General features: G+C 49.4%; 1 protein-coding gene across 9 annotated transcripts in view; it reads right to left on the minus strand.

Moving 5' to 3' along the window:
- Positions 1 to 21175, minus strand: part of NCAM1 (neural cell adhesion molecule 1) — a 325913-nt gene that overhangs the window by 7675 nt on the left and 297063 nt on the right. For 3 of the 9 annotated variants that reach the window (XM_032639641.1, XM_032639644.1, XM_032639642.1), the window contains 2 exons: positions 13118 to 13242; positions 9595 to 9775 (listed from right to left, as the gene is read on the minus strand). In XM_032639641.1, coding sequence (XP_032495532.1) covers positions 9595 to 9775; positions 13118 to 13242 — 306 coding nt within the window. Of the gene's footprint in view, positions 1 to 6652; positions 7013 to 9594; positions 9776 to 13117; positions 13243 to 21175 lie in introns of those variants that run through there. The other 6 variants (XM_032639649.1, XM_032639648.1, XM_032639647.1 and 3 more) reach the window with 3 other exon arrangements.

Consider the following 21175-nt stretch of genomic DNA (forward strand, 5'->3'; position numbering starts at 1 on the left):
CACAAGGCACCCACACGTCAGGAGGAGACTGGGCAATGTGTCTCCATCCCTGCTCTCAACCCACACTCAGTTGGTCTCCCCGTGAGCCCTGGGAGCTGCCAGGGACAGGGTCCCAGATGGGGCGACAGAGGCTTCCTAGGGCTTCCTTTGGGCTTGTGGTGACGTCAGGCACATCAAGACGCCCCGTGCACCTCCGCGCTTCCTTCCCCCTCTTTAGGAGCCGCTCCAGAGGATCCTGACTTTGGACCATATCCTTCTTCATTGCACCAGGAAGACGAATGAAGCTCACTTACTCTGGAGATATGGGGGCCTCGCTAGGCCCAGAGGGCAAGGTGGAAGGTCGGGGAATACTCACCATCTGGGAGCCAGGCACGCTTGGATCAGATTTCAAGAAACCCAGCCGACTCACCCAGAGATGCACCCACGCACGACAGGCTCACTCACACAGGACACGTGCCTACCACAGACGGACACACATTCTCACCTTTGAGCAGCGCCCAGCATCCCCGCTCTAGCTGGACTCACTGGAATGACTCAACCTCTGTGTCTTACTCCCTGGTGTCCATCTAGAATCCCCTGGGGGCCCTGGGCTATTGATGGTATCACAGAAGGACCCCAGGCTCGGCTCCATAGGGCCCCCTCGTGATTGGTGCTAGGTGCCTGCGGTGGACCCCTGACCGCTTGGTGATTCCCACCAGCGTCTGGGAGGCGGAAGGCTGTGCTGGGGGAAGCAAGGACCCATGCAGAGCTCTGTGGAAGCCAGTATGGAAAACATGACCCCAGGCTGAAAAGTGGATACCTGCTTCATTTTTCTTCTGGGGGGACAGGGTTCCAGAGGGGCAGCCCCACCGTACCACCAGACCTTGTCTGAAGCTTCCTGTGTCCTCCGGACCCACTTGGGTCACCCAGGCGTGTTGACTGGAGGCAGGAACTGTGGCCAACACAACCTGGGTCTCACTGGGCCTTTGCTGAATCTGGGCCAGGCCCAGGGGCCTCTGACCACATCACGTGCCAAATAATGGAAAGAACAGGTAACCCAAGGTGACAGAGATGGGCCACACACTCTGTCTCCATGTGGTTTGTGCTCCTGGGAGGCCCTCTGTGTGTCCCAGGGGCCCTGCTCAGGCATGGCAGGGCTCCTCCAACTGCTGTCCTATTCTGATGGCCCTTATTTCTAACTTCAATTCAGTGTATAGGCCACTGGCCAGCACATAAGAGACGACCACTCGCAACCTAATTCCTGGCACCCAGGGCTCAGCTGGGCCTGCGCTGGAGGAACCTCCTAGGATCTTGAATATTTTTGCCCCCTTGGGACCTTGTTCTTGCTTCCCAGCCCCTCCTCAGGCTCCCCCACTGGTCCCTTTCAACCCCACACTGAAGACACAGCCTGTTCCCCAGGAAGGCCCGAGTCTGGCAACGGGCTCCATGCTCAGAGGACCCAGCTCTGACCACTCTGTCTCCGGGCTTTGGCAGCAGGAAACCGGCCACGGGTCCCTGCGGTCAGCTAGAGCCGGTCTTCTCCCCAGTAGCACACCGTCCACTCTGCTCCCCCACGGCGCTCACACATCCACACACAAAAGCAAAGAAAGCCACGCAGGCCTTCCTGGTCTTCAGAATACCAAAGCTGCTTCCCTGAACAGGGAAGAAATACGGCCTTGGGCTTCCTCCCCATCCCATGACTCAGGGCTGGAGGCCACCTGACACCCATACCCAATAGTGTCTACTTCCTGCAGAAGGAGCCTAAGGTATTTTTGTGGGGAAAGAATGTCTGTATTTTTGGACTCAAAGGCACTAACGCCACGTTCTGAGGTTTATACATAAATATGGTTTTAGGGAACTAGTCGGGTCTCTAAGGAAGAGAAGCAAACCACTGCAAAGCTGCTCCGTGTGGGAGAAGCAGCTGTTATCCACCTGTGCTCTGGGCTCAGCAGACCCATCAGAGGGCTGCACTGCTCTGAAGGCCAAGGCCAACACCTCCAAGGGCCAGGAGGGCAACGAGACTGATGTAAAACAGAAGGTAGGGCAATGGTCTTCTCTCTCATTTGATATAAAATTCAAATTCTTTCCCTTGGTCTAAAAGGTATTACACGTGCTGTGGACTCTCCCACTCCTCTGACCATCGTAACTCAGGGCACTGAGCCCTGCCTCCAATCTCTGTGCTCTAGCCGGGAGCAGCTCCATTCTGTCTGCTCACCACGCCCAGCCCGTTCCTGTCACAGTGCCTGGAACCCTCCAGCCCCGGCACCCTGTGGTGGCTCTTTGCTTTCTTGCAGGTTCAGCTCAAATGTCACCTTCTTGCAGAGGTTCCCCCCTCCCCTGCCTCGACCTCTTATCTACTCAGGCACCTCTACCCAGTACCTACCACATTACCCTGTTTTATGCTCCTCTTACCACTATCTGTCATTTTCTGTTCATTGACATGCTTTTATCTGGCTGCCCCGCCCTCTAGAATATCCTGGCAGGTACCCTGTCTCTTGTCTCCCCAGCATCTAGGACAACCCAACTTATAAGAAATGTTCAAAGAGTATTTGTTGAACAAAGGAACAGTGTTTAGCCTTGGAGATGAGAACACTGTTTCCAAATATTTAAAGGTGTGTCACGAGAAGGAAGCAGTCTTATTCAGTGTCCCTAGTGGATGGCAACTATGGGGGGAGGAGGCAAACTTGAGCTCACGTGAGACAGAACTAACACACAAGAGCTATGTAAGTGTGGTGTGAGCTACCTTGGAAGAGCTCCCTGTTGCCAGAGGCATTCAAGAAGAGGCTGGAAAATCCCTTGGCCGGGATACCATAATGCTCTGGGTGAGGTTCCTGCACTGGGCAGAGCCTAGGATAGAGGATGTCTTCAGGTCCTCTTCAACTCTAAGGGCCTGTCATTGCATGTTAGATGTCCTACGGTCCCCAGCACAGGGTACAGATTCCCTAATGTCCATGTCCTCCACAGTGTGTACCGAGCAGGACTTTTTCCTGCAAGACAATTGGTAGGTCCCATCTTTATTCATTGAGTCTTATGATTTTATCTTTAGTTGAAAAATAAATACCTTTCAGCATAATGTTTCTCCACCTGCAGCAGAATTCCTGGGGTGCTTTGTTAAGAATTCAGATTCTGGGGTTCCCCCATTCTACCAAGTCAGAATCTCTGGGGCTGAGGCTCAGGCTCAGGATTTGATGGAGCACCCCAGTGATTCTTATGCACCCCGGACTTTGAGGACCACTGTTTCTAAGTTTTCTGCCTGCATTGCAATGAATAACAGCTGTTCCTATGGCTCCCCACCCAAGGATGAGCTGTGCAGTCTTACCTGGTGGCCCTGACCTAACTGATGTACTTGATGGATGGAGAGAAAAAAGACTTATCCCCAAGGGACCACCCAGTTCACCATTAAGAGTCTAGACTTCCAGAGGAAGTGAGGTACCCCTCAAGCTGGAGAAAGGATGTGTGGAGCTTTTACAAAAAACTGTAAATAAAGGAAACAGAGAATGCAAATGAAAGGGTACCCAAGTCAAGCCAACATTCATTACCTCTTGGTGGCTGCTACAGAATTGTTTAGTCCAGGAAACTAGAAGGACAAAGGTTATCTCCTGCATCCTGCTTAACATTTGACAAAAGGAAAAGAAAACAACTTTGGGGTCTATCTTTGCATGACCTTCCCCTGACCTCTCCTGGCAACCCCATCTGCACACCTGCATACATAGAGTGCTTCTCGGGAGCAGTTCCTCCACAACCTCTGGGCTTAGAGCTGCGCCGAACGGTAGGGCTATGAAGCTGGGGCTGCACATCCTCTGTGGTTCCTGGTCTGGGAGGTGTCGGCACTGAACACCTGGCTCGCCCAAGACTGAGACCTACAAGTGCCTATGCTCATAAATGCCTCAAAATGGGAAGACATCTCCCACCTTGCAGTTGAGGCGGCCCAAGTCACTGCGTCACGGGACATCAGTGCAGAAGTGCCCCCTCCCGCCTCCGACTCTCGGAACAATTAAGCTGAGCTTCTGGTTCACTCGTCTGCTTGTTCCTTCCTGGAATCTGCTGAATAGACGGCTGGTCTTGGGGCTTTCAGGAGGCATCCAACTAAGTGTGATTATAAACAGACTAGGGCTTGCCAAGGACGCCTTTCTCTTAGATTCTCTCTGTCACCACGTCACTCTGTGAAGCCTCGGATATGAAGTCGTTAAGGCAGCCGTGCAATCGCGAGAACTTGCAACACAGCTGTGGTTCTGGTGGCCCAGAGTGTGCCCCTGATCCCAAGGTGACCACCTTCTGGCTCCGCAAAGGCACTTTCCCCTCGCCCTGTCTGCTGGGGAAAGTCCAAGGAGGCGGTGACCCACAGCAGCTCTTAGGAGAGCTAAGAACACTGCATCACTCCTCATGAGGAAGGGAAAGTGATTCCTTTGACTAGAACTCCACTCAGCAAGCTACGAGTTTGGGGTCCAATTTAAAGGGCTCTCTGGGGCAATCAAAGTAATCCAGGTACTTGTGAGGTGGAGGCAAAGGGATGTTGGCACTTTGTAGGATACACAACTATCAAATAAAATCCAAACACGCTGGTGAGTTCACATGAACTGTTATTTCCTTTAATAATGCAAAGGTGTAAACTTCATCAAGGCCTCGCTGATTATCTACACAACAATGTTAGCATTCTTATTAGTGGAAAAACGTGATCCAAACCTGCCGTATAAATATTGCAAAACACGAGCAGAGAAGCCCTGTGGCGTGTCGAGATCGGGCAGCACTGAGACAGGGCGCGGGGGCAGGGCGGCTGAGCGGGGCAGCGAGCGTTCCCTCCTTCAGGGCCTGTCTCAGGGGCTCCCGGCGGGGCTGAGGGCTGCAGCCACCATGAGGGTGGCTCAGTGTCCGGTGGGGGCGGGCGTGCCTGAATGCTGTCTCCCGAAAGGGCGTCCCTTACAAACCACGGGCCTATCCGAATGGGGCCAATGCAATGACCCCAACGTTGCTTCAGCTGAGGCCTGTCTGGCCCAGACTGAGCTGAGGGGACAGGGTCATGGATGTCAGGCCTCCCCACACTTTGGGCCAGATCTTCAGAAACACAGACATAGGCCCTTGCCTATGGGACTGGGCCCAGGGTGGGGCAGACCGCTGAGATGGGCCCTCCTGGGTGAATATGCAACTTGTGCCGAAGATGATACCAAGAGCCTGCCGGGAGTCAGGGGACAGTGATGGGTGGCCTGTGTGAGGACCCTGTCTCCCTCCTTTGCCTTCCTGATGGCCCTGGGATTCTACGCCGGGCCCGGAGGCACCGTGGGCCTCTCCTTGATACTCTGCCTTGTGCCTAAGAACCATGTCTGCTCCCGCTGCCATGGTGGGACGGGAGATCGGGGATCCCGGGGGAGAGGTTCACGGCGGGGCTGGAGGCCAACGGGGCCAGGGGGAGAGGCGTTGCCTGGCTGAGCCGTTGGGCGGCCTGTGGCCTCCGGTGTGTGTACCTGACCCTCTAAACTACCAGCGCTGGGGACACGGGCCTGTGCCCACTGCCACGGGCAGCTCTGCCCCGCAGACCACAGGATCATCTGGATTCCCAAAGAGAAAGGCTCGTCTTTGAACATTAAAAAATGACAACAGAACCAAAAAGTAAAGAAACCAAAATGAACAGAAATCAAACTTCTGTGGAGATGCTCAGAGATGAGATATGTGGAATGATATGTGACCACAACGGAGGGGGGAGTTTTTATTCAGGAGAAGGTACCCCTGAGCTCAGACACGGACGCCACTGAGCAGGATTCACTCGAGTCTCTACGGGGAACTTTAACAAACACACCTCACCTCCTCTCCTGGGCATGGCGGGGGCTACCCTCAACAGCAGAGGGGCAGCTGGCTTCCACCAGAATTTTCAAAATGTCATTGAAACCACTGACCGACAGGGGGTCGGGGCACTCGGGCAGTATGACAGGCTGGCTGGGTTCCAATTTATGGGCACTCTGGGCTGGCCCTGCCTCGCGCTCTACAGAGCACGTGTGGGGAGGGGGTGTGACTCGCACCAGGCTCACAGCGGATGCTTCCAACCTGGGGGACCGATGCTTACGTGATAGTGTGGGTCACTGTTGGGCCACATCCGCCAAGACACGAGGTCTGTGACTGATCTGTAGCCATGCGGCAGGTATCACCCTGACTGGGAGACACGCACCTTCCAGAGCCCATAGGTGCCGAGCACGTCCTAGGTTGGCCCTGTTCGCAGAGCCAGCGTCAGGTGCTGGTTATACTACCAGGACCAAAGCGCCTCCCAGAATGTTGGATCAGCCCCAGAAAATACTCAACAAATCCGAGTTCTTCCGCTGCATGGGCAACAGGGGGACTTACTTTGCCCATCATGCCAGCAAAATGCTCCGGTGAATCGCAGCGGGCTTACCAGGGGCACTTAAATGCAAGCGAAGCCAACTACTTATTGAAGGGCAGCAGAGGAGCACAGGGTTACAGTGGGGACACGGGGTGATTTTAACAATCTGATGCAAGCTTTAGAGAGTACTTAGAAATCCTTCTCTGCTACATCATTTTCAGGTAAGAACCAGAAATGCAACCAGTAGCAGATGTGCAGAAGCTTTTCTGTAAACCTGATGTAATGGTTTTTTGTTGTTGTTCTTTTTATATATATTTATATATATATATATATATATATATATATATATAGAGAGAGAGAGAGAGAGAGAGAGAGAGAGAGAGAGAGGGTGTAAAGAGAAGAGCTCCCAAACATTTTTATACTGCTATGAAAAAGGGGGCAAACTCCTTATGAAGTGGCACAAAAGTATCTGTGAAGGGTAATAGGTGTGGAGGTCCAGCTTTTTCCAATTGCCAAACCTTCCTCTTGCACAGACAACTTGGTGGTGTGGCCATGGCAGTCCTGACAGATCCTTCCAAAGGGGGCACTGATCATTCTCATAGGAACCGGGCTCTTAGGCAAATTTAGTTTTTTGGCATTCAAGTTCCTAACAGAGCAAGAGAAGAGTCACCGCAGAGAAAAGCAATGAGACAAAGGTGGAGGACGTGGTGGAGCCTCCCAAGGTCGCTGCAGGTGCCAAGCAATGGGTCCCCAGAGAAAATGTGGGTGTTTAAAAACAAATGTGGCGGTGGGGATGTCCCGGTGACGTCCAAGGTGATATGTGTGACGACAGACACAGGAAAGGGAGGGGGAAGGAGGAAAGAGAAGGAAGAGACAGAAACAGAGAAAAAAAATAGATAAAAAGAAAAAAAAATAGGTCAAATATAGAAAATGCAAGAATCAAAGGTTAATTCAACTTTGTAAATTAAACTGACAAAGGTTAGAGAAGAGTTCAGTGCCATATTATCACCATAAGGCCAGTCCCTAAGCTCAGCAAGGCCAGAAGCAGCACAGCGGGGTGAATTCAGGGGTTAGGGGTCAGCGAGCAAATGAAATTAAAGTGAGAGAACAGAAGCCTCCACAGGCAAATACAAGAGTCTGATTAGGAAAGTGTTACCTTTGATAAGGGGAGGTCTCTAAGATGCAGTCAGGAGTCTCCCCACAGCCTTCTATAGCCTCTAGAGCTTTTTACACGTTGGGGTAGAGATGCATCTGATCACTGCAGTATGTACAGCAAACTGTATGCAAGGACGGGGGCCACCTTTTCAGCAATAAATCGGACTCTTCTTCCTATTGTACAATCCCCCCACCCATAGTGCTCTTAAAGAGAATCCAGTTCTGCACCTCTCACCTCCAACCACCCACTGACCAGAGAATTCCACCGTGAACGTACATCTCGTAATTCAGAGGTTTTATTCGCAGGTCCCAGAGAAGTCCAACCAAGCAACCTCCTTCTAAAACCTATGCAGTAGAGCCCGAAGCCCTCCTGGGGAGGTGAGGAGCCCCTCCAACCCTCCCCTTTAACTGGGAGCCTGAGAGATTAGCCAGAAGGACTCTGACAACCCCGGTGGGCAGGACTCGGGGGACTGGCCTTCCCAGAATTTCTGTATCTGACACCCAGTGGCCCCAACTTCTCCAACCCCAGAAGCTGATGCTGCTGGCAGTACCCAGCCTGGGAACGCAGCGTGTCGGAATCACCACCTACGAAGTCTTACCCAGGGAAACAGATGCCCGTAGAAATCTGTCTCACTGCAAAGGAATCACTCAAGGCTTCTCACTCCCCCATCTCCTGAGTGCCCCATAAAAGCCGAGCAGATCTGAACACTCCCACCAGACTGTCAATTCCAGGGAAAAACTGACCCAAGAACGCAGAGAAAGAAGGGGCAGAGAATAGAAAGGGCCACCTCTATTTGGACAGCCTACGAAGCAGTGAGGAGAACATTGTTTACAGTCACAACCAGATACCTTGGCTTCATCACTGACCATGTGACCAGTGCCTGCAGAGAGACACCCACCCTAGCCTATGCTGAGGGGCCTCCCTGTCAGTGCAGAGGGGAGGACCATGGACACCTCTCATCTATGGCCACCAACTCCCTGGGGGCCCACACACATCCACCAGATACACACACTCACGCACAACCAACCATCGGGAAGCACATACCGATCTTACTTTGCTGCTGCTCGACCAACGCACTTCCACACACACAGCCCTGTGTCATAGTAGCCCATGTCCTTTCTGGCCTCTCTCCCTCTGGAAACAGCAATCGTGATCACTGAGCTGAGAGCTGGGGGCAAGCACTCTGGACGGGACAGGCATAATGGAGGACAGACGAAGGCCGCCGGGAGGTTGGAGCATCTTCCTACCATACTTGGACACTGCAGAGCGTTTATGGGGACCCCTCCACTAGGCATATTGTATGCCCACCTCTCCTGCCTGTGGTTGGCATATGGCTGCTCTGGAAAAGCAGAGAGGGGCGATGAAGATCTCTTTCTGCTCTGAGGAATCAGGTCATTGAGGAGACTGGCCATCAGAAGCGAGGCAGCTGGGCCAGAAAGCAGAACTCTCACTTTATTCCCACACTTGAGCTGGTCCTGGATCCCTAGAGACAGATCTGCATCTCCTGGGAGAGCTGCTCCCATCCCGGCCTCTAGCAGACTGGACTGCCTGCCTTTCATGGATGGGGGTTTCCAGCGTCTACTTTCTCCACTTGTTCTGTTTCAAGTGGCTCGGTTTAATCTTTGTTTCAATTGAGAGGCCCTTGGCGGGGAGGATTTTTAACTAACTAACCGGGCACCATATGTCCCTTCTCTTGGGGTTCCCACAGAGAAGAGATTTGGACCACAGTTGTGCAGGTAAGCAAGCATCAGATAGAAAGTGCTTCGAAACAGTGACGTGGTCCTTGTATGAAATGGTAGATAGCAGATAAGGTCTCGAAAAAGGATCCTTCCTCAACCAGCGTCCAAAGCTTGGCTGGAGCTGGGGTCTTTCCCATCTGAGGGATCCCACGGACTGGCTTATGATCAGTTCTCCAAGGCTGAATGACACAGGACCTTCACTCAGGAGGCTTGGCCAAGCCTTCCTGGGGGTCCGGTCCATCTCAACCTACTGCACAGCTAGGTACAAAGCAAAACTAAGCTTTGCGTGGCAACCGATCATGAGGATGGCTGTAAGCAAGCGCGCTGTCAGGGGCTGTTCAGGCACATCAGGAGGTGCGGCACTTGTGCGTTAATCCAAAGCGGGAAACTCACAGAAAGCAAAGCCGTCATACCTGGGATGGCTGTGGGCTGGGCCGAGGTCCTGAACACAAAGTGAGCTGCTTTGGACTTTCCCTGCTGGTTCTCAGCCACCACATAGACCTCGTACTCGGCATTCCAGTCCAGGGACTTGAGCATGACGTGGTCACTGCCAGATGGGAGCCTGATCTCTGGTTTCCATTCGGAGGAGAGCTTCTGGGAGAAACCGGCAAGAAAGATACAAGACACCAGAAAGCTTTAGGTGAAATCGCTGCTGAGACCAGCTAACAGGAGGAACATAAGGGAGTCAGAAATAAAAACCAAAGATAGGACACGGTCTTTACTCTTAACCGGCCTGAAAAACCCAAAGGTAAATGATCATGCAGGTCAGGAGATCCACGTTGCCTGCCTGCAAATACAAGCAGCGGCAGACCGCCAGTGTGGCATGGGGCCAACCCTTCAATGTCCCGTGCACCACCTTGAGAGCGTGCAGGGACCCAGGCTACACTCTGGAATGCTGGCCCGTGGCCTAAGGACGACCTAGAAGAGTAATCCAACAGCTGTGTTTCCTGTCCTGTTTCAGAATGTGGGTCACACTCAGGTGTGTGACTCACCTCCCTGACATGGGAACACTGCACAGATTCCACTTTTATTAAAAATAAAAACGATCATTTATGGAGCACCCACTCCATGCCAGGCATTGGACTAAAGGCTTTCTGCACATTTTCTCACTGCATCCATACAACAAGCCTGCCAATGCTTTTGCCTGGCCCTTACTAAAGCTGATGACGGGGAAGGGAGGGAGAGGTCAGGTGACTTCCCCAAGCCACATGGGCAGTCGAGCTGTGGCCAAGAGCCTCTGGGCCCAAAGCCTTTCGTAGAAGGGAGCTCAACACATATCTACTGCACTGAACTGGATTGTCCTATTCCATGCAGTGTGACCTGCTCTCTGAGACTGGAGCTGGAGGTGTCACAGGTGTGAATTCTTCTGTCAGGTCCAAGGCTGAGGTGCCCAGAGTGCCTGCAAGGTACACTCAGCTCAGAAGAGCACTGCCCAGGGCATAATCTCAGGCACGAAGCTGGAGTTATAGGTGCCCCTCTTTTCTCAAATGTTCTTTCCAGTTCTGTCCTGAGTTTGTTCTGGGTGGGAGCCATCGACGCACGTCTACTGGATGATGGGCTGCTCCCCGGAAGAGCAGAACATGATAGCAGTGTCACCTGGAAGGTGGTCTAGCCCATGGCTGAGGCTGCAGGAAAAGTTACATTATAGGAAAGCCAGCCGTCTTCCCAGAAAAATGCTTTGTACCAGCCAAAGGGATACCTTTAGGAATGGGATAGCACTCGTGTCATGGCCATGACCAGTGTGGGGAAATGCTGGAAGGGGGTGCTTATGTCCTCAGAGTCTAACTGGAAGCCAGGCTATGGCTCTAAGTTGGCTCCTGAGCGTGTCAGCATGTACCCCATTTTAATTTAAAATGAAGAAATTCAGCTGTTTTTGTCCTCTTTCTCTGAAAGGCTTCTTTCCTTGGCAAACATCATACAGAAGACAGAGCCAGAATATAAAGCAAACGTTACGTTACGTAATACATATTAATAATATATAATAATAGTAATGTTCAGCAAATGTTAGGATTTTGAGGTGGAAGGGAGAGGACAGTTACGGTTGTCGAAGTCTAACATATCGCAGTGCTTTGCCCCAGTTGTCTCTTTAAGGCAGGCCTGCCTGGCACAGCTGGGACGGCTCTTCTAGAACACTGACACCTGATGTGGCCTCATAAGGGAGATATTTCCAGCCCCAGCCTGCATCATAGCAGTGATTATCACAGTTACCACGTACAGAGTTTTCCAAGTGTCAGGCACATTTCAGGTTCTTTGCTTACGTTATAACTAATCTTTACAACAGCTTGATAAGCTCTCTCCATTTTATTGATGGAGAAATGGAGATTATGGAAGACTGGGTGACCTATTCAGGTCCCATGCCGCTAAATGGTAAAGCTGGAATTGGGTCCCATGTCTGTTGGGCCACATCAGCATAACAACACATAATAACATCCTCCCCCTACACTGCCCACTTCCAGTGGGCTCCATGGGACCACCTGCCCAGTCCCTGAATCCTACTCCACAGCAAGGAAACCACAGGGACCTCTCAGATGGTGGTGCCTCTGGGCTGGGCCTTAGGAAAGTCAACTGAGGCTCCTCCTCCAACAACAGGCTCGCGCCTGACTTCACAGTTAAGGAGGAGAGGGCTGAGTGGACTGACAGGCTGCCCAGCGGCTGAGACGTGTGCCCGGGAGGGCTCTGTGCCGCGCGGACTCTCTGTAAACATAACCGGGTTAGGGCTCCCATGGCACTTCAAGCAGGGCTGATCAAAAGGCAGAGAGGGAGTAAGTCAAACTTCCCGGGAAAAGCCTATTTTGGGGGCTATCTGAAGAAAGAAAACTCCTCTCAAGTTCATTATTTTCTACGGGCAAGAAATCCTAGCGAGAGACTATTTCCGATGCTCAGATGCTGCCTCTAAACCTCTCAGCAATTGGTTGTGGAAGGAAATGGCCAAGGGTCATTCTAAAACCAAAAAAACCCAAAAAGCCACAATGGGGTGATTTTCAGTTTGGGGGTCGGGGATGACAGGTGGAATGTCAGAAATCTTAGATGGGTGGTGGGCAAACCCAGAAGAAAAGGCTTATGGCCAGGCTCACTGGTAGCTGGACAGCAGGGTGACAACAGCTCAGGTGGGCTGCACGAGCACTGGGGGTGGGGTGAGGGAAGGAGCTGGTTTAGGACCTGAGGCAGCCCAGGCCGGGGGCTAAGGACCCCGTCTCTTCAGGCACACAGACCTGGATTCAAACCCTGGCTTCCTGGCTGTATGAGTCATGCGGTCACTGACTGCATAAGCCTCACTTACTTCCTCTGTAAAGCGGGGATAATCATTAAGACCAACTTCGTAGGGTTCTTGGGGAGAAGAAAATGCATGCGATCATGGGCCTGCACGCCTGGCCTATGACGCACACTTTATCCAAGTGTGATTATTAGATATCAGTATGTTATTTGCAAAAAGTACTGGGTGATGGCAAGATAACTTCATAGAAAAATTTAGGAAGCAGAAAAATCAATCATGGTATGGATTTGTCATCACCAAAATCATTTTAGAGGTTTTTAAAATGGTCTCAGTGTGTTTACCCATGCTATACGTAGCACAGAGGACCATATTCAATATCCTATGATAAACCGTAATGGAAAAGAGTATTAGGAAAAGAATGTATATATATGTATAATGGAGTCACTTTGCTGTACAGAAGTAATTAACACAACGCTGTAAATCAACTACATTTCAATTAAAAAATATAAAATAGGGGACTGAAAAAAAAAAATGGTCTCAGCGTAGACATGACCTAAAGTCTGCAAGTCAATCTTGGAATGTAAAACCCTAACCCGGACCCAGGAGCCACCTGCCAGGCACAGAGGCCGCCCCCGCCCCCCTGGGCTTTGCACGCTGCTGCGCCAGGAAGGCAAGTGTCAGGGTTGCGGGGTGGTGTGACGCCCAGGAAGGAGGCCACTCACCGCTCGGTACTTGACCAGGTAGTGTCGGATCGGGGAGCCGCCGTCATCCTGCTTGATCAGGTTCACCTTAATAGAGTTTCCATCCTCTCCCATCTGCCCTTCGAGCTTAGGTGCACTGGGTTCCCCTGAAACAGCCACGTAATTCGCATGACATTTTCATCCACAAAATGAAAATCGGATCCAACAGAATGGGAGGTAGTGATGGGCTGGGGCTGGCCTCTTGCTTTGTCAGCAATTCAAATGGTTAAAAAGCAATACATATAAAACTCTGAATTCCAGTTGGATGCCTCAGACTTAGCCCAAAGTGAGAATGCCTTTTGGGAATGTTCTGGGAAACCGCCCTCCCTAGTAGCAAAGTTCTTTTACCATTTTAGAGAGACGTGGTTTTTTTGTTGTTGTTGTTTTGGTTTTTATTCTGTCACGTGCCTGTATTTTCTTTTAGCTGCTCTTACAACTACAGATTTAACTTTTATGAACCTGGTACATTTTGAGGAACAGCCTGAAATATGGGAAAATGTAAGCACTTAAGGAGAAAACTTACACCCATCAAGTAATTTTTCAAAACAGCCCATTTTTTTCCCCCTGGATTCATCCCAGCGGTCTAATCCCTAACTGGGGTGGAATGATGCTGCATTCTTGTGACCATCTTTGTGTGAATTAAATTTTATTACTTAGATTCATTAAAAAAAATAACGCGTTTCCAGTTGTGATTAAGTAAAGCCCGAGTTGCTGCAGGCAAGTTTCTTGTAAGTATCCGGCATTTGCGGCTCAACAGCCTGAGTGATAATCCTTGGTACCTTGTATTAATGGAACGATCATTAAAGTCTTTTTATTTGTGAGAAGAGAGAGAGGGAAATATGTCTTTAGCATTTCTCAGCAGAAAAAAGTCAATGTTTCTCTTTTCCTTGCAGTACAACTCTGAAGCCAAGGTCGAGAAGAAAGACGAGCTTGTATGTGACAAACTACCAGGGCTGGGATGGTTCTTCAGGAAGAGGACGATTGACTTTAAGAGAAACTATTTCATTAGCATATGTTGAAAGCAATAAGATGAGAGAATGTCTGTGATAAAGAGTTAAAATGAAGATTTACAACACTTGGGAACCCTGTACTTCCTGTGGAAAGCATCTCTGTATCTACTTCATGACCTCAGACAGAAAATTTGGAGAGCCTATAAAAGAGTTACCTTCTGGGTGGGTGGTCCTCACTTGTTCTCTGGAAGACAGAATCACAGACATGGGATAGGAGAGCCAGGGGAGGCTTGTCACCAGGCTTTGGGCCTCATCACCCACAGTGTACCTTTGGTAATTTAATGAGAAGGCTGCTGGTAAGGTCAGTCCAGCCCACTGTCCTCACTCAGCTACTCTGAGAACCTACAGTGGCCGAGTGTCCTACTTTTCCCTTTGAGACAAGGAGGAACCAGAGACAAAGCTAACGAGAGCCCTGCTACTCGGCCTGGGTCGGCAGCACGCACACCACCTGGAAGCTCAATTAACAGGATCGCGAGGCGATCTTGGTGCACACGTACCAGTCATGGGGACACATAAAAGCAACAACAGGGAGGCTGTGTAATCTTAACGTCTGAGGGATGTCTGCTTAAAATTTGTGCTTATTATTTGTTTTCTTCAATGAGTAATTAAGGAAAAAGAAAAACAAAAAGATAAAAGGGCTTCAGGAGAAGACCTGTCCTGCTTTTACGCCACTAGCTAGCCACCAGCACCAACTATTCAGTGGAAAGTACTTGGAGATTTGGTTTAGGTAATGTCAAGGTGCATACGCTTCTCAAATTCTTCTGGACCATTCTAAGTCGTAGATAATATTTCAATTATGTCTTATACCATTAGAGATATCCAGTGCCAAAAAGAAATTCAAAGTGGAGTATATTTTAGAGTAGGGAAGGAGGTCTGTGTAGATTCAACGATGCTGAACAACGGAATAGGAGATCCAGCAGAACTTTACAAATTCTACTCTCTTGCTCAGTTAGAGTGACCACCTCGTCCTGGTTAGCCTGTGACTTTCCAGGCATTAGCACTGCAGTCCTTTACCATGGACAAACCCTTAGTCCCAGGTGAAACAGGACGTTGGTGACCCTGGACTGAATGAAGCCTTACATTAATTAATCATTATAACTTTCTGTATTCAGAATTGCAACACTGACTCTGGGATTAACGGTCTCTTTGCCTTCAGAAGGAGGGAAGGAGGTGGTATCAGCTGTCCTTCCAACACGCTCACCAAGCAAGGACCTAGTCCTTCCCCCAAGGCCTCCTAGGAAGGGAAATAGAGATTATTCCACTGGGGCTGCTCTGTCTGTACCTTCCTTCCTATCTTCTCTCAGATTTGAGCTGTATGCCTCTCCAGGGCTGAATCAATACCGCAAAACATTGAACCCTGCTTTGGGGGGAGTGTCTACTTAGAAGAGGGGCTTTCTCCAATGTTGTGAAGCTCCCTTTAGAACTGAATGCTAAGGATGCCACAGTGGAGCTCAGGGGGTCTAGTGCCTTGGCTAGGTCACTGCCTCAGTCTCCACATTCGCAAAATACCAGATGCTCCCGAGGGCGCCTCCTCACTCTGGTATCACCGTGACACTGTGACAGTCACTGTGCTAGGGTGAGCTATCGAGAACACCTTGGCTATTTTCATGATGCTGTAAAACACAGAACCCCAAATCTAGGATGTTCAGTCAATTTTAGGGAGAGGCATCGCACGACCAACAATTCCATATCACTTAGGCACAGAGATGCCCATTTTTTCTACAATTTTAAAAAAAGTTATCTCCAAAAATTCCCGTCTTTGAAAAAAAGACCCCAAGCGTCTTCAAAAACATATGAAGAAAATCTCGCCAAGGAATCCCTGCAAAAACCAAGAGCCCCGATGAAGGTGCTGTCCTATTTTTGGATTTGTTTCAGAAAAAATACAGCGGGAATCACAGAGCAACCACTAAAAATTATACCACAGTTAGAACATAGTTCTAACATTTATAAAAGTTAGAACACTATAATTTGCCACCATTTTAGCTGAGTGACTACCACGTAACTCTGATGTGTATTGCTTTCTCATAGAATTTAGAGTATTTTATATCATATCATTTAGAGTGCTTTAAAGGTAATTTATTCATCAAATGCACATTTCGTACATACTAAGTACCGGGTAGTCCATTAGGCTTTCGAGTTTCAAAGGTGATTAAGACAAGTTTTTGTTTGCCAGATGAAAAAACATAGTTATTCAATTATTATTCAATTCTTTGCACGGTGGGGCCCTTGTACAGAAATCTAACCCTTCCTATGACAGTATTTCTAAAGGATGGTCCTATTCAACTAATATCAGAGAGATCTGGACCAACGTTATGGCCATGCAACTTGTTCTAAGGACATACAGATGTGGAAAGAGCAATATTTGTTTAATCAATTGTCTTACTCATCTTCAAATGTTTACTGGCAGCGAATTTTTTTTAAAGATTAGAAATGGGGTTAAAGAAACGATTTCCTAAGCTCTCTGCAGAAAGAATGTTCCAGCCACGCCTGAGGAGGGAGGGGGCTGACACCAAAGAAACGGGCCTGGCATTCAGGAGGCTTGCTGCTTTATTGAACACATTAAGAGAGGAAATTATTTAGAGGGTCCCAGCGTACACTCTGTTCTGAGATGGCTGCTCTGATTGAAATCATTATGGGTAATTTCAGCAAAACCAATATTGTAATTATTTGTAAATGCTGGTTTGCAATCGGCAGGTGGCGCGAAGAAAACCCCTGGGGTTAATTAAACCCTGAGCTTCGCTTCAGCCACGAGTCCAACTTATTTCCCTAAATATTTTATGTAAAGGCTAAAACAGTGGTATTCGTAAAAATCAACCTTGTCAATAACAAATATGAAATAGCAGGCAATTCTGGTATTTTCTAGAAGCATGTAAATCGTGTATGCAAGAAGAAAAAAAAAGAATGTACCAGAGAGACCGCATACAGTCAAAAATATTACTGGCAGGTCCTATAAATTCCCCTTAGAAACCGTAATTGAAATGTGTATTTCTGGCCATGTAGATTGCAGGTTCTTCTTTGTAATTATGGTGCTACTGGCCCTAAAATCAGAGTCAGCTTCATGTCTTTCTCCTCGTCAGCAGAAGCCCTGGGACCAGAAAACTACTGCTGGATATCTGAATTCCACAAAAAAAAATTCTAGCAAACCCAGGGCCTTTGAACAGCAACTATGAATTCTGGAAGGAAAACAATATTCTACTTCTCACTCAAAAAGCCCCAGGACCAAGAGTTGTATGTTCTGAATGAAATGCTGTGGGGCCAATAGGCTGAGACAGGCTGGACCTGGGTTCTGTCTTCACCCACTTTGTTTCCTCTCCCATCAGGACCCACGCAGGGTTTGGTGCATCTGAGAAGAACCCAAAGATGGTTGTAGGGTCTGCATTAGAATCTTTCACTACCAAAAAGGATTGTCTAGCATTAAAAATACTGTTCGTTCTGTTTCTCCTAATGCCTGTTCCCCTTTACTGATTATTTCTTATAAGCAATTTGAAACTGTTTTAAAGAGTCCAAAATGTATGATTAAACTGTTCTGATATGACGCTTGTTTGATGTTTCCAATTCAAGAGCATTTAAAACTACATCAAGAAGTTCGAAGTTTGATTGGTCCTTATGGGATCAGCAAATTACCAAAGGGAATCAGGACTTAGTTATTAGACCACCAACTCTCCTTCCTCAGACCAACCTCTTAGCCCTAATGTCAAACAGACGAATGTGATCTATGCCACATACACTCCTGGACCCTCAACATCTCCCTGATGCCGCTTTGGCAGCCTACCTGGCTATTCTAGACTGAGGTGGTTTTCCAATACTCCCAAAGAGCAGCCCGCAGTGCTTGGACTGACATCCATTCGTCTCGAGCATCGCTCCCCCAAATCAGGCCTTTGGAGCAAAGCGTTCTTTTTCTCCTGAGCGCTTGTCTCTTAATTGTTAAGGATTTGCTGTGCTAGCATGACCTGACTCTTTGCCATCCTAGTCCCTGGCTCTGGGGAGTGCTGGGGTACAGAACGAGCGGGTATGGGCATGGCCAGGTCCCCCACTTCTACAGAGAAAGGATGCTTGGCTCTCTGCGGCCAGGCTCATGGAGGCATCCAGCCCACAAATCTTCCCAGCGTGAGTTTTCTTGGGAATTGTGAATGGGAGTGTGTGCTGGGGGCGGGGGGGGGGGGCGCGGTGGGAGAGGCGGTGGGGAGGCCTGGCAGCACCGAGGACGAATTAAACAGCAACAAATGAACTCTGACAGACCGAACCACAAAAGTACCAATTCCCTTCTCGTGGGTGTCATGAAAACACCAACAGGTTCATTGATCAATTACCTTTGTTTCATCACCCTAAAAAGAAAATACGGCCACAGAGGTATGGCTCGTGGTCTGGGGGCTGGTCCAGGCTGAGGAAGTTAAGACAGAAATAACCGCCGTCACCAACAATGAACTTGGCTCCTGCCTCCGAGGTCACAAGGTGGGTGCGTGAACATCTCCAACGCTACTTCATGGACGTGAGGTTCGTTATTAAGAAGTACGAGGCTCCTGGGAGGTTTTAGCCCTCACGCTGGTAAACCCTAGGGAAACGGGCACTGTCTGAACCCCGCGGTCCCTGCCCACAGGATCCGGGCTGATATACATCACTGCCTCGGTCCCTTCATGCTAGCTTTCTATCCTGGTAACCATCAGTGCTGGGAATCCTTAGGAATAAAGGCAATTAGAGCAGAACCCCTGGTGAAAAGTCTATGTTGACCTGCCAAAGACCGTGGCAATCCAGACACACAGCTGTAAAAAATAAAGGAGGGGGCAGTGGAAGGGATGGTTAGTGATGTTTTCGATCTAAGAAGGAAGAGTGGGTGTTAAAGAGTTTAGTTCATCAGAATCAGCATTTCCTAGTACAAGTCAGTGTCAGTAGCTAAAGAAAAAAAGAGCATTATAAATGGGTGGGGAGGGATCCATGCTCAAACATGCAGCACACGAACAGGGGGGTGCAGGGGGCATCTCATCACATACATGCTGGTGGGAAGGGAGTCCCATTTATGCAGAGTCCTCGGTAGCTGATGGAGGCATGGAGGAAGCGGGACCCGCTGTTGTGTGATGTCATGATACCAGAAATAAACTTTGGCATCAGGGGCTCAAATTTACACTTCCAACAAACCCATGCCTGTGCCCTTGGGCCAGGTGTCTGAGCTTCCCTGCCATGGACCCCTCCCTGCAGAGCTCTGTGGGCTCAGAGGCCAAGTGGCCCTGGGCTGTGCTCAATGCCTGTGTTCATCTCCCTTCTTCTGGATGGATACAGAAGGTGCACGGACACCTGCCATACGTTAATCACATCGTAGGCAATTTGGCGGGGGGGCGGGGGGGGCGGAGGGTAGTGGACACTGGATTTAATCTATTGTGGGCATACAACCAACCCACTGTTCACTTAAACCCTCTTCATTAGGCTTAGCTCACCTGAAACCCTTACTAATGCCCAGAGGAACCATCCCTAACTAAGATTTTTCTCCGCTGTAAATCTTATTTGCTCCGGCCTCTCCGCTCCCTTCAGGTTTATTATTAAAGGCCATTTCCTGCTGCTTGCTGCTCATGTAAGCAACCGTCCTCTGCCTGCCCCTTGCAAATGGCAGGAGAGGGGTGGTTTGATGAGGGGGTGATCACGCTTCGGAATTCCACAGGCTCCCGAGGTGATTTTTTTAGTACTGGCCAAATTTTCTACTGACAGCCAAGACCGCTGCTAAGGTGTGTTTCTAGGGCAACTGTGGGAAACACCTTCAAACACTTCTAGCCTTGCTTAAAATGTCTGCAAGAGATCTCTCCTCAGAGGTGTGAATGAGCTTCTACCTCGCGCTTCATTCTGAATCACAGCATTGCACAGAAATGACCCAACTTGGTTTTACAGACGCAACTAAGGGGTTTCAACCCAATATCTGCGTATAGTTCAGATTTCAGGAGAAAGGTCCAGCCTCTGAGCAGTCACCCCAAGTCTGAAAAGAGCTTGTCTCCCTCAGGGAAATAATGAAACCGCACTTTTTTGTGTGTGGGACTTGGAGTTTATACAATCCTAGGTTCCCAATGTTCTTTCCTCTGCCCTAAGACTCACAGATTAAGATAATTTTTCAAGCTAGGTCCAAGGTTTTAGCACTATGGAGGTTTCCTGATTTGGGGACATCCCTCCTTTATTTCATACGATGTAAATGTTAAACATCTCCATTTTTGGAAACGAGGATGCCTCCCATCCAAGACCCTGTCCAGGAGTCTGGTTGTAAATGGGACTAAACCGGGGCACGGTGGCCACGCCCAGAGAGCTGAAGTCCTCAGAGGGTGTCAATGCAGAGGGCGAGGGGTGGCACACACAGGGCTCACACACGTGGGGTGCACGGGACACAGGACAGACCAGGGACAGAGCACATGCGAGACGAACGGCCGATGGTTTTGTTCGTGTGGATGTCGCCCGATCAGCTCTCAGAGAAGCGAGGTCGCCGGGGACCCCTCACATGCACGGGCGCCCTGGGCGGGGTGGGGGTGGGGTTACTGGTGTTAGTTTCGCTTTTGTGATCAGTTTAGCCCGTGTGTCTCAGGTTGTGACGTGAAGTACAAATTTTCAGTTAGTCACGCATGTGACTCCCAGGGTAGGTTTGAATGGATGTTTGATTTTACTGGGGGAAGTGGTGAGCAGAGGCTTCCTTTACTCTTCATGGTAAATAGGAAATGTTTTTAAAAGCTTGTGACAGTCACAATATTAACTAATTATTTTGTCACTCCTGTGCGCTTAATTAGGCTATAATTTTTTTTGCCTTTGCTGCAAGGGTCAATTGTGTGCTTCTGGATTACATGGATCGCCAGTCATGGTAATTGTCAAAAATTGACTTTTGCTTTGATTTTTCTTCCCTCCTGCCCAGAGTGGGAGGTGGGTCACTTGAAAAGTGACACCTCGGCCATCACAGCCAAACTGCTCTAATTCCAAATTCTTCAATCTCTCATTTCAGAAAGCCTTCAATCTGCATGAATTTTATGAAACTCTCTCATTGGTTTTGAGCAAATACAACCTTTGGGAT

The sequence above is a fragment of the Phocoena sinus genome, chromosome 8 (genome assembly GCF_008692025.1).
Source record: "Phocoena sinus isolate mPhoSin1 chromosome 8, mPhoSin1.pri, whole genome shotgun sequence".
Taxonomy (NCBI): Eukaryota; Metazoa; Chordata; class Mammalia; order Artiodactyla; family Phocoenidae; genus Phocoena; species Phocoena sinus.